This window comes from Monodon monoceros, unplaced genomic scaffold, assembly GCF_005190385.1.
Source record: "Monodon monoceros isolate NGI ecotype Baffin Bay Population unplaced genomic scaffold, NGI_Narwhal_1 Super_Scaffold_4, whole genome shotgun sequence".
Classification (NCBI taxonomy): domain Eukaryota; kingdom Metazoa; phylum Chordata; class Mammalia; order Artiodactyla; family Monodontidae; genus Monodon; species Monodon monoceros.
Genome location: NW_021703781.1, coordinates 17,156,852 through 17,171,348, shown reverse-complemented (window position 1 = coordinate 17,171,348; position 14,497 = coordinate 17,156,852). Strand labels below are relative to the sequence as shown.

The window sequence follows — 14,497 nt, the reverse complement described above, 5'->3', positions numbered from 1 at the left end:
GCCATGACCAGATTTAGAAGTGAGTTGGTATGTTGGTTTTAAGAAGGTCTAAATGTCGAATAATAAAAGCTAAATTATATTATTTTCATAAATTGAAAATGATTATTTTCTGAGCCCCAAAATTTGGTCTGATATTAAAGGAACAGGAGCAGCCCGTATATCACAGTGGTTTAAGGGGAAGCTGGAAAAGGTGCCCAGGCTCTGTAAGAGATCATGTACGTGATTAATGCTGAGGCCACTGCCAACAGGAAAAAGAGGGACTGCCACGGTCGGAGAGTGTGATTGTATTTACAGTGCATTGGCTTGGGCTGATGTGTGCTCAGAGAAGTAATGTATAGAGGGTGAGAAAAGACCTGTTTTCAAACGTTGGTGCTCAGTATGGATTTTCCATTATGTCCTGAGAAAGTATCGATGGATAATGACATACAGTCCTATTTTTTGGTGGTGGTGGGGTTTGCTGCTGCTGGAGGGGTACTTTCCCATGAATGATGGGACGTACAAACAGATTTCTTTGTCAGTTTTCACCCCCCATGTGAGTCTGGAGAGCCACCACTGAGATGTTTATCCCTTATTTCACAGTTTCTTAACCAATTGCTTCCAAGAGGTTTCTTAAATGATTGCAACCATAGTGTCCCTAAATGACCCCTTTAAGTAAGCAGCAGGTATACTTTTTGAATGTCTTAGGAAAACAAGTTTAAGAGTTTTCAAGGCCTGTAGGTCCAAAAGAAAAAAATGAATATTATAATAATCATCTGAAAACCATTCCCCATCTCCCCCAGAAGAGGACTTCTCCTCTCGTTTTGCCCCATGTTAGACTTTGACATGCTTTCAGGCAGTGGTTGTGTGTGTTTCACGGGCAGCTCCAGGAGGAGAGAGAGGCACGCTGAAATCACTGTGTGCTGGATGGGGAAAGGGCAGCACCCGGCACAAAAATAGTCTCTCTGGGTAACTCTGGTTTTCCCAGATCTTCAGATTTCTTCAGGCGCCACCCTTTGATATGAATTGTAAGGAAAGGAATATACAGCTAGCAAACCATTAAGAACTAAGAACCTGAAACTTTCACTGGCAGTTGTAAAAATAAAGAGCTAGCAGGCTGGAGAAGCAGCCACCAGAGTGCTGTCAAGTTATTCAAGCTGATTTGGTCTAAGTCCAGGAAGACCAGTCGTTCCCTCATAGGAGCCAAGTCTGACTCCTTGGTTGTGACTCTTGAGGATTATGGCAGCCTGAATAGTGGCTCCCCAAGGTGTGCACCTTCTGGTCCTCAGAAGCTGTGACTGTTACCTTCTATGGCAAAAGAGACTTCGTATATGTAATTACATTAGAGATATTGAGATGGGAAAATTATCCTGGGTTATCTGGGTGGGCCTGGTGTAATCACAGAGGTCCTCACGAGAAGAAGCAAGAAATCAGAAAGGAGAAGGCCATCGATGTGACGACAGGCAGCAATTGTAGTGATGTGCTCAGAAGACAGAGGAAGGAGCCACAGCTAAGGGACACAGGCGCCCACTAGAAGCTGAAAAAGGCAAAGGAATGGATTCTGGCCTCAGAGCCTCCAAAAGGAACCAGCCCTGCCAAGCCCTTGACTTCAGCCTGGTGAAAATTCTTTAGAACTTCTGACCTCTAGAACTGTACAATGATATGTGTGTTGTGTTAAGCCACTGAGTTTGTGACAATTCATTACAACAGCAGTAGGAAATGAATCAAATGACTCTTCTTGAAGAAAGATTAAGAGGACAATTGATTAAATATAGAGGGAGCAGTGAGAATCGGCATCCATGCGACTACCAACTATAGTTTTCTCTTTAGGTTGATACAGGCATTTCCTTGCCATTGGAAAAGTGGTTGATAGTGACAATGTTTCTTAGATGTCTATGATCTTTAGGTGAGATAGTTAAACAGCTTATTTTATTACTCAAAAATTGGGCTGAGTTCACTAGAAAAAATTTAGACTTATACACCACAAATTTCAACAGTGCTACAATTCTCAAATGAATATTAATGGCTTCATTTTTGGTTCTGGCAAACTTCTGATGATCAATCATGGGCCCCCATCACTGGGCTACATCTCTCTTTGAACCAAAACTCAAAAATCCAGTTGAGAGGGAAAAAGCAATTGTGATTTTCTTTTTCCCTACATATATCTTCTTTTAGCCCCAAGTAGAATGGGGAAAAGGAGAAAGAGAAAGATAAATGTTAGGTTACTGATAAAAAAACATTCATTGAAAAAGAGGTTATTTATTCCATAACCCTTGGGAATGTTCAGATAGACAGATAATGATGTTTTAATAGGACCCCACTCAGGACAATGGCTAAGAATCTCTGCTCTTGTATATTTCTTTGCAGTATATGAAACATTCCACTGATTCAGAGCTATCCATTGAATTTCAGTGTTTCAAGATGCATACTGACAGAAAACTTATGACAGTTTCCATCTACATGATTTCTTTTTAATTGGCTCTGAAAGTACCAATGACTTAAACTCCTTGCTTTTAAATTTAGACCAACTGATATTCATATAGCTTGGAGAAAAGTTAAGGGACTTTGAGCTTCTAAGCTTTTGATTCTTGTTTGTAGGACAAAGATAATAGATTCCAGGAGCAGAATGAGCATGTAAGGCTGCATAAATTGTGATATGCACTATTGTGGGAGTATCCATGATATGAATGGCAACTCTTAAATTTGTGCAGTGAACAACCTGCACAACACAATGCAGCAATGCCGGGTTTGAGAAAATGGAGTAACTTAACAGTGTCTGGAACATAGTAAGCACACAAAAAGTTTGTTATATATGCTTTCAGTACAAAACACATAGGAAAATAGTAAAATCTTCACACTTAGGAAGAACTGAAGAAGGTTGTCTATCTGTTTTGCTAAAGACAAAAAGAAGACTGTCTGGCTAGGTGACCTCTTCTTTGCCTACAAGTTGGAAACAAATGAGCTTTGCTAAATAAGGTCTATCCCTTATATAGAATTATAATTAAAGAATTCTAATTCTTCTGCTTCCACCTAGATGTTTAGCGTTTTTGGTTCTTTAAGGGTATTCCATGAAATCTTCTCTAAATTTTACAATCTGTCTAGGATTTGAAACAACATTAACAGGTGGAGAGTAAATTAGAAAATTTGAGAGTTTAGACAAAAGATTTATGTCTCAGTTTTTTTTTTTAGAAAATTAGTTTTTACATTTGAGGAAGGGAATTCCTACTTCAAACACACACACACACACACACACAGGTGCATGTACACAGAGCCCATATACACACAAACAACAACAACTGCAGCAGCAACAATAATAATATTAAAATAATATTAATAACTTTAAAAGTATTCTCCCCAGGCTGATCCCCCAAAAGATCTCTAAAATAAGCCCTATCCTTGTTTCATAGACAAACACAACATTGAACATGAAAGGCTATTATCACCATGCACAAAGTAAACTTATGTAATTTTTATTTTTAATAATAAACCATCTACATAGTGACAATTTCAAAACAAAAGATAGAATTGGTCTTCTGCCCAGGCAAAGTACATCTCCTATAATTTCAGCTGTATTGGTGAAGAGACTTGGGATTTTCCCAATTTTTCCCCACCTACTTGCTGACATCCAAAATTCCCGTCACAGGGAGCACACACTTTCGTTGCTAAAACGACAAAAGAAAATATAGGATTTTAGCACCTCTGGGACTGTATATAGAGGAAATGCTATGAGTTCATAAAACGCTGTTTTCTTTTCTTCCTGTGCCCAGATAGAATGCTTCTTCCAGCTTTCTTTGCAGTTACATGAGTCTGTGTGTCTGGATTCTGGAATACGGGTGGGAGTGATGTGTTCTAATCCTTATCCTGATCCCTAAAATTTCCCATGAGATCCTCGCTCATTTTCCATGCCTGGTGTCTGGATGCAATGAATCCTTCTGAGGGCTGTGAAGCCTTAGAGGTTAGGTTATCTTATAATGAGAAGGAGCCTGAGTTCTTAAATGACTGTGTGGTACATGACCCATCACCCACAATCCACCTTGACTGTGATGTGAGAGAGGAATAACCTTTATTGGGTTAAGCCCTTAAGATATTTTTATGTTGTTCTTATAGCAGCCAGGCTACTCTGAATAATATGGAATGAGGGGAGCAGAAATGAAAAAATATACATATGCAATGTTCAGACAATATTTTCCCTCTTTCATGGGGCAACACCTTTTTCAGACTTGAATCTCAAAGATTCCTCAGGATACTAATTACTCAGGATGGTTGTTAGCTGATAACTCACTAGCTTATTTTCCAAGGACTTTTATAGGGTCCTCAAAACTTGAGAATGACACTTTACAAGAGAAAGTAACACCCAGAGGGAGAGAGTTGCCTAATTCAAGTTTCATGTTTGAATAGTACAGAAACAGTATGTCCTTGCTTGAGTCTGGCATCTCTCTTTATCTCATCATTTTCAGCTGCTTCCATGATAATTACTTTTTTCTTTTGTATCTGAAGTCAGAATTATAAGTAAGAGAATTCTGACAGTACCCTTGTAGAGCTAAATCATTAATCTTGGGACATTCATAACAGCAGAAAGACCTGTCATTAAATGTAATTCAGCTCCTTAAAAGCAGTTAAAGAACAGCCTTGAACAACAATAACAAGTACACACACACACATGAAGTTTATAGGTATATATATATTTTTTTATTAGTAAAAGGATATTATGGACAAGGCTGTACAGGTTTATATTGTCAGCAGGTGTAAGAAGGAACTCAATTTAATCGTCAGTTCATATCGTCTGGCAAGTGCTATAATAAATAAAAATTCAAAAGGTAAATTTTTATAAAATATTTGTAAAGGGATTAGGAAAATAAAACATAAAATTTTCTGAGCACCTAATGTGTGCCAAATATTGTGTAAAATACATGATTTTATGTATCCTTACCATGTGGCAAGTAACGCAATTATTATTTTAACGAAGAGAAAATAAGCTCAGACCAACAAACTCATTTACCCGAGGCTACATGGCTAATAAGTATTAGGACACAGACAAAATGTATTTCCCAAGTCCGTATTCATTTCGCTGTACTTTATTGAAGCACTAAATTTGAGTGTTAGAATTAAATAACTATGTCTAAAGCTGAGATTCTCAGGTAAAAGTTCTATTTGTTGTATTATAAATAAAAATCAACATTCCATCTCTCATCCTAGTATGGCATTTATAGCGGTTGAGTTTTGAATTTAGTGATTAGAATCCAGGGAGAAAGGGAGAGGGAGGAAAGGTACCAAGAAAAGTAATAAAGAAAAGTTATAATATCTCAAAACGGTAGGCTACTGGTGCTATTTCAACACTTTGACGAGACTGAAAAAGCCTGTGTAATGTGGCACATTTTTATTTCATTGGGTCTGGGACACATTTGGTTTGTGTTCCTTGAGGCTGTTGTGTATGAGCAAGTAACTGCTGGGGGGCCTCCTTGCCACCTGGTGTCTAAATCTAACCCTCCTCTTTGCTCTCTATTGCATTCACGGTAACTCCCACCAGTGTCTAAGGAGATCTTTTTAAATATTGTAATGTCATCTTAGTATATTTTATTGGAAGTCGTGTAGAATAGTCATTAAAAGCAGATTCTGTAGCTAGACTACCCGAGTTCAAATCCCATCTCTGATACCTAATAGCTGTGTAACTTGATAAACTATATATTTAATATCTCTTTCCCTCAGATTTCTCATCTGCAAGATAAGGATAATAATAATTCTAAATTCATAGGATTATTATAATGATCAAATTAATTTGTGTATGGGATAGTATATAGCGCATAGAAAATACTAAGTGTGTTAATTACTATTATGGACCATAATATATGCTATCATTGTTTTCATCTCTTAAGTTAACCACAATGTCATGAGACTTATTCTATAAAAATATAAAGGAGAAAAGGATTAAAGGGAAAGTTTTTGGTCGTGAAAGGGGGAATAATGTTACATTATCAAAGATTTAGGGGCTACAAAGTGCAAAACATATAAAAGAGGCCTTTTGTTTTATTTTTAATCAGTAGCAGAAAATACCAAGTCGTTTCAAAGATATTCTCTGTCCCTAGAAAGATAAAATAAGTCCACGACATTTATTTGACATTTTCTATTATCAAACCAGATCTCTAGTTAGTTGAGCTGTTACTGATCAGCTGTACCATCTTCTTGCTTCTCATGCTAATCAGTAGAAGGAAGGGAGGGGTGGATGCCAGAACTTGAGAGACGGCAGGGAGAGGAGTGAGAATCCAGGTTGGGGCAGTATCAAAAATGGCTGAGAGGTTTGTGTTGTACCAATAAATCAAGTTTCAAAGGCATCCCCTTCACTTGTTAATAAAATTGTCTATGGCATCAACATCACTGGGTTATTTCAGCCTTTCTCATTATACCTTCTAAGCTATAACTTAAGAGATTAACTGGCAGACTGTCTACTCCAGAGCTTGGTCTGCCCTCTTTTTTGAGGAGATAGATAGATTATTATTGTAACCACTATTTATGAAAGATTTCTGGCCTCTGGTTTCCTTAAAATATTTCCAAAGTCTACCCCCTCCTCCTTGGGTATCTGTCTCTGCAGGATCCAAACTCAATGATTTAAGACACAAGTGGCTGACAGAGATCCCGAGAACCCATTATGAAAATGAAGGCAGAGACAACCTTTGTATTTTCCAATTTAAAAAGCCTTCATGACATAGCACATTTCAGGCTGAGAATGTTAAAAATTTATCATAGTTTCAGTAATTGCAGCTTCCTCTGGAACTTGGCATAAGATGGAATCATTTGTAAAATGTATATTGTGTTTGGCACTCAGTAGGAAGCTTTCCAGGCAATACATTTAATTAGGAGCATGAGGAAAAGAGAATAATTGTAGTCTGTCACAATTTATTATTGTTACTTTTAAGTTCTATATGTGTTTAAGATAGTCGTCTCATAACAAGGTGTGTATTTAAAGCTAGAGGTAAGTTCCTTTTCATCAGCCCAGGGTTTTTATACGGGGACATATATTCTTTTTGAGGGGAAGGGTACGTTAGCTACATCCCTTAGATAAAACTCTGTGTCCATTGTTTAACCTAAGTGAGCATTAGCCCCTCTCCTTAGTAACAAATTTTGTCCATTGTTTCAGACCTTGAAAATTGATGCATTGCCTTTTGGGAGCTTGGACAGCTTTATTTAAGTTTAACTTTCTCTGGAGATGCATAGACATAATGAAATGCAGTGCCCGTCTTGAACATAACCATGTACATAGCATCTAGTCCTGCCTGATTCATAAAGTAAATTTGATAAGAGCAAGTCAAAAAATTTGTTAATGATTAATGTTGATTTTTTTAGAAAAATTCAAAGCAACCTGTGTCAGCAGATTCAAAGAGGAGAAGTATGGTGATAACTATCTACTGAGGCCAGGTTTTCATCCTCTTAGCTGTGAGGTTCCATTTTTACAGGAAAACTTGCTTGTAATGTATTTGAGAGGCCCCATGAATAAAATGCAGTGAAAGGGCCTTTTTGACATACTAGTCACAAGTGATTTGATGTTCAGGTTTTCAGGTGTAGAATACTCTGATCATTTTCCTTTGCATGAATCCCCCTATGTTGTATTAGTATAGAATGATAGTCCCTACGTGAACAGAGATTTTTCTCTTCACAACACATCTTATTAGATTTAACATTAGGGCATCTACCCTCAAGACTGGTCCAAGATGTAAATAAGATATTGGACAAAGGTTGTGTCCATTCCCCTTCTCTTCAACTCCACTGTATTTTGGCCTCTCAAAATCTCCCTTTCCTCACCCTGACTGGCTTATTCCTTCTTCCCACCTTCCTCACTCTTCTCACTCCCAAAGCATCGAAACAGACGGCAAAGCCTCAAAACAGTTGCATTAGTGAGTGATTTCTTCAGGGTCCTATTCTCTGCTAGGAACAAGGAACAGAAACCACATAATTGGAACAGCCAGTGTGCCGATACTCAGTAGAGGGTTAGGAATTGGACCTAAAGGAATAAGGAGAGGAGCAGTTTTAGGTGGATGGAACATTTATATTCATTCAGGTCAGTTATTCATTTATTTTTGAGGAATGAGAAGACAGTAAAATATCTCCTTATCCCACTCCAACTATGTAAGAAGTGTACTTCTTTCTTAACTACATTGCAAATCCCTAAATAAACCTAACTTTTATTCCATGGCATTAGAAACCAAAATTATCTTAAAATAACAAGCACAAAAATAACAACTTATTGAATGCTTACTTTGTTTAAAACAATGTTCTGAGCACTTTGTGGAAATTAAATCATGAAGTCCCTAGAATGACTTCATGTGGTGGGTGCTCCTATTTCCTATCACTGGGAAACTGGGGCATCAAGTGGGTATTTATCTTGTTCGACTTACACAAATGGTAAGAAGCAGTCTCTTTGGGGAAATAGTCCACGATAGTGTGACTCCAGATTCATACTCAACTACTCTGATATTACTAGGAAATAATTGTGGAGGAGAGGTAATGTGATAAAAACAAAGTACAATTAACCAAAAGACTGTAAAAAAAAAAAGATTAAAAATAGGAGGATTAACAGCATCCCTGCTAATCAAAGTACACTGTTGAACATATAAGATGTCCAAAATCTCATGTTTCCACCCAGAATGAAGAAAATACCTTTGCCTTCAGGGGTCTGCATCCACCAAAAGTATCTCTGGGCTAAGGTTTATTGTACAAAATACATGGGAATGAAGATCAAATGGAGTCCATCTTCTTGGCAAAATATCCTGAATCTTAACAAAACAGGCCGCCTTTTTTTTTTTAATTTTTCATTTAATACTGGAATCTAATCATGGCCTGTTTAAAACTAAGTATGTAAAACCAATGGCTTATACTTTGGGGTACAAATCTTGTGTGTGTGTGTTTGTATCTTAGCATGAACCACTGCAACAAACATGTATTCTTTTATTTTAAGGGGAAAAGGACCACTGAAGCATACAACTGATGTGATCTATGCAGCTAAAATGATATCAGAATCAGGATCAAGGATGGACGTCCTTGCTCGGCAGATTGCCAACCAGGTGAGTTCTTTACAAATGGATGTGATGAAAGTTCATGGTAATTGCTCTCTGTCATTTGACATTGTTTAAAACAAAGTTGAATTTTTACTCTGTTGGATTGTTTTTTCCTAAATTATTATTGAATTATTTTTAATTTTTTTTGCATAATTAACACACAAGTAGTGGAAAATTTATTCTGAGGAAGTTTATTTCTTGGTGCTTTATTATTACTACTATTATCATTATTATTATTATTTAGGGCTGGATTATTTTTAAGATTTTTGAGCTTCAAATATATTCAAATTATTCTAAATATCAGCTTTATGAGTTTCAGATGTACTCAAATTATTTTAATTGGCTGTAATACCCAATGTTAGTATTCTTTTTCTTAATATCTCAGATTTCTTATTTTTGCTCTTCAAAATTAGTGCTTTTCAAAAGTATGTTAGGTTTTCTGTGTAAACAATATGTTCTGGCATTCTATGTAAAACTGTGAGACAAATAGTAATTAGTAGAATACTGAAGGGAAGATATAAAATGTAGGAAGCATTTAATCCTTATAGATGCTCTAAATACTTGGTTTCCTTTCTTTAGATTTCTGATGTCTCTATTCCAGTTTTCTAAGCAGCAGCTACACTATTAGAGTTACCTTTTGCTTAACTTTAATTGAGAAATCTGTCAGTTTCTTTAATGTACTGAGATATTCAATTACTATTTCAAACTGAGATATAGTATTCCTTTGCAGGTTTTACATTATTCAACTCCATAATACATATTTATCTATCTTTGGGGGAAAAAAAAACACGTGTCTTTTTGAGTCTGAAATGACTTCATATCTTTTTTGTGCATACACTTTAAGAGAAACTTTATTAGGCTACTTATTTTTATTTTTTTTTATCCTCTTTTTCTTGGAAGCTGAGGAACTTTCTCTTATTAGATATTATATTTTTGGATATAAGGGAAGAGAAATAAACAAGGAAAAATAATAACAGAGACATATTTTAAAACATACTTGAATATATATATATATATTCACATATATGGTCATATATATTTTTTCAAGTTCTTGCTACTACTCTGTAAACATTTTATTAATCTTTCTAGTATTCAGCATTTACAGTTAAAAACAAACTCTATTCTAATATAATTCAAAATCTATTATGAATAAATGAGTGAAGCCCAAATCTGCCCATGGTTTTCTGTGTTCTAGAATTTTATTGCATTCACTTTTATGAGACAAAATAGTAGTAAGATAAATGAAACCATAATACATTAAACAGATTCATGTGTTCTAATAACTTTTAAAATACTTAATGATTCCTAGCAGTGTACTTCTGTTTGTTTTAGAATGCACAATTTTCAAAGTCCAAATAATTGTGTCACTTTGAAGTTGTCCTTTTCTTCTTGACTGATATTCTTCTTTAATTGGATTAGGTCACCTTGCAGTAGGTGCGTCTATAACATAGCTGTATTAAATCATGCTATTGTTTTTAACATTATTCACATTGCATGGAAGAAAGCAAAAGTATTGTCTCACTTCCATATAACTTTGACATTTTAAAAGAAGCTTAAAGAAACAGTCACTGACTAATGAAGAATTATGGATGACTCTCTTTGGCCTTTTCCATTTCATATAGTAAAGTAGTTTCAAATGATATATTTAATTTTCATCTGAAGAAATACGGTTCTGAAGAATCAGAATTGAATCACTTATTATAGTGACTATCTGGGAAGATTCTCTATGATTGTGCTTCGGATATCTTTTGATAGATCAACATAAAAAATTTAGACAAAAATAATTACTGAAATTGGTTGTGGAATACAATTGAATACTGTAAATAAGCAAGGCAGTTTTTACAGTGTCAATGTATATTATGAAAAAACTCTGCCAGAACATCGGTTGCTTTTAATTTTGAACAAACTAATAGCCCAAAAACCTTTTAATAATTTTTATGATGCTTTCCAGTCTGCTTTTGGCTAGAGTGTCAGAAGGTCAAACATCAATCAATTTTCAATTCTATCCAACATGGATTTGTGAAATATATATATAGTTGGGCCAAGTTAGTTTCATTCTATAAAGTTTCAGAGTCAAAGTTCATATGTAGAGAGAATGAAATGAAATCAAATTGAGACTTCTAGTTCTGCCTTCCTTGATTTTTTTTTTAACCCTTCTTCCCTGTCTTGCTTCCTTGAACATATGTTTATTGTATATAACTACATACAATTTACTACTCTGGCATTACCATTAGGTAGCTAGGAAGAGATGATTGAACATCTTCTGTTGTAACATACAGAAGCATAATGTAAGCTTACTTGTCCCAATCACTCAACATCTCTTGGATTTAGAATTATCTTGAGATGGTGAGGTAGATCTCATATGCCATCCAAGACCATGTTGTTTAAGTCCTATAGAACTCTGGTACAAATCCTGTCTCCATCAGCCAGTATATTCCTGAGGGTCAGGATGTTGTTAGTTATCACAATTCTTAAACATTTTCCTCATGAATAAAGAGAATGACAAGTTGGAAAGGTATGCTTCTTACAAATTTAGTATTTCGGACTCTTGGTACACATCTCTTTCTATTCTTTGACTCTTCATAGTAAATCATCATGTTAGCGGGTATTCTAAATTAGATGAACTGGAAAATACCTCACAAGGTAGGAATAATACACTGAAAGATCTCAATTAGTCACAGAAGCAACCTACCTCAAATAGAAAAGAGGTGAATAGGAAACAAAATAAAATTAACATCTGCTAAAGTGTTTTGTGCAAGAAGAGGACAAAATTGGACTTTCTAACCCCTGAGAGTTGTGTCTGAATCCTAATACTCCTTCACTGTAAATTTTCCAAAGCAAAGATATCCAGATTGTTGACTGGGTACTCCCACCTAACCATAACAGGACACAATTAAAATGAATTTTCAGTGTTAAATATATTGAAAGCCAAAACTAATTTAAGAAAGATGACATTTAAAAAACGAGATAAAGAATTACAAGGCAAATCATACACAGTGCACTCAACTATGAACAAAACAATCTCCAAGTGTAATTTATATTGATATTTTGACAAAATATTGTTGGTGGCTAGCCTGATTTGTATTGTTTCCTGCTGATGTTATGAGTAAAAAAAAATGTAATAAAACTACACTAAAAAGAAACTTATGAAGCATTAATTACATCATTCTAACATGTCTCTTAGGAATATAACTTCTAGATGCATCTGTGACAATATTTGTATTTTGACACAATTATTTGTCTGAAATTTATCTTGAACAGAGAATTTGATACCTAGATTTGTTCTCCAGATTAATGAACCCCTGCTTTATAAAAATGAATGCATAGCAGGTTCCTCAGAAATTAAATAGGAATAGATAAAATACTGAAAATATTTTATCTGTTTGCATCCTTGAAGTAAGAGTTTCCTGTTAAAAGGCATGCTGCTTTACTATTTTTCTTTTTTATTGGGTCTTTGTCATTTTCCCATTGAAACAATATCTTAAATGATTTGAGGGTGATTATATATTCAGTATTATTTCATGTATGCAAAACTATAGCCTTGGGTACCCAGAATAAGGTATTTTATGGTCTAGGAAGAAGGGGCTATTTGGTGTAAGAGGGGAAGACGAAAGATGAGGAAAGTTTCTCCTTACAGGTGGCTGGCTGACTTTAACCAAAAATTCCAAATAATCAAAATTTGTCTGAATTACCTTTCCACCATCCTTTCCATATCCATATTCTTTATACAGGGTAAAACATTTGTATAAGTTTATTTCAATCCCGTAACTCTTCAGTTGACACGTTTCAGGTTTCAGGGAGGGAGATGATGTGTTTTGAGTTTTAATCTAATACATAGGGAAGCCAATCCTTCTGAGAATTTCTCATGGAAGTCAGCATAAAGCAGAAAAGTAGGTTGGGCCAGAACTTTATACCTACTAAAGGAAGGAGCTTTGATGAAGATGGAAAATATCTTTGTCTTTAATTTGCATTAGTGTTCAAAGGATATGTCACTGATAGCAGTCTCTCAATGATTGTATGTCCAAACCAAGTTGAAACTAAAAATGAATTTGAAGCATTTCTTAAACTCAAAACTATTTTAGGGACTTCCCTGGTGGTCCAGTGGGTAAGACTCCGTGCTCCCAATGCGGGGGACCCAGCTTCGATCCCTGGTCGGGGAACTAGATCTTGCATGCATGCTGCAACTAAGAGTCTGCACGCGCAACTAAGACCCGGCACAACCAAAATAAATAAATATTTTTTTTAAAAAGACCATTTTAGGGACATCCGTGGTGGCGCAGTGGTTAAGAATCCGCCTGCCAATGCAGGGGACACGGGTTCGAGCCCTCATCCAGGAAGATCCCACATGCCACGGAGCAACTAAGCCCGTTCACCACAACTACTGAGCCTGTGCTCTAGGGCGCGAGTGCCACAACTACTGAGCCTGCATGCCACAACTACTGAAGCCCGCGTGCCTAGAGCCCATGCTCTGCAACAAGAGAAGCCACCGTGATGAGAAGCCCGCGCACCACAACAAAGAGTAGCCCCCACTCGCCACAACTAGAGAAAGCCTGCACGCAGCAATGAAGACCCTGCGCAGCCAAAAATAAATAAAATAAATAAAAATTTTTTTAAAAGACCATTTTAGTCTAAATAAGGAGATGTGACAAAATCTGAACAACATATACAATTTCTGGTAAAACAACATTTATGCACTGAAAAATGCCAAACTATAATTTCCCAACTATAACTCTCACAAGTCAGCAGGTCCACTGTAGACCATATGAATCAGTGTCGTCCTCCATCATGACATCATAAAAGAGCCCCACTGTATTTTTACCATACTTCCATAGATACCCTTCTCTTTTGTGTCTTAGAAACCTTAGTTTGCTAAAGAGCAGCAATGATAGGCATAACAAAGAAGAAAAACGTTCAAAGTACGCTGAGATTTCTGGACGTAGAATCCACCCAAATAAATGACTGACCAAATTTAATAGATGGGAGAGAGGAAGGAAGCACTCTTTATTGAGATAGTTAGTAGAACAGGAAAAATGGTTTTATAATAGGCAAGATGGAGTATGAGACAGTGGAGGGTTATATGTGTTGAGTGTGAAATCTTGATAAGACAGTGAGATGAGCTGGGGCAATACAATATGTATATGGATTTTCTGAAGACAGGGCTGGATGATAGAGATTTAGTCATGTTTATTTTGTAAGTGATCAGTGAAGCCAGAGCAGCATATATTGATAGTATTATCCAAGAAGAGGGTAAGAGTGAGAAGATGCCCAAGAATGAAAACTCAGAACACCAATAGGGGTGGCATTGAAAATTTTTAGCATGTTCGTGAACAAGAGGAGAGAAAGATGGGATTACAGGGTTGAGGGAGGGATTTTGGTTTGAGGGACTTTATGTTGATAGATTCAAGGATAGAAAAAGACATTAAAAGTACAGAAAAAGTTGAGATCATGGATGATCTGTGACCCTGAGGAAGGTG

General features: G+C 36.1%; 1 protein-coding gene across 2 annotated transcripts in view; it reads left to right on the top strand.

Annotated features, from left to right (window-relative positions):
• Positions 1–14,497, top strand: part of CTNNA3 (catenin alpha 3) — a 1,596,010-nt gene that overhangs the window by 1,520,608 nt on the left and 60,905 nt on the right. For both annotated transcript variants that reach the window (XM_029245645.1, XM_029245646.1), the window contains exon 16: positions 8,924–9,029. In XM_029245645.1, coding sequence (XP_029101478.1) covers positions 8,924–9,029 — 106 coding nt within the window. The remainder of the gene's footprint in view (positions 1–8,923; positions 9,030–14,497) is intronic.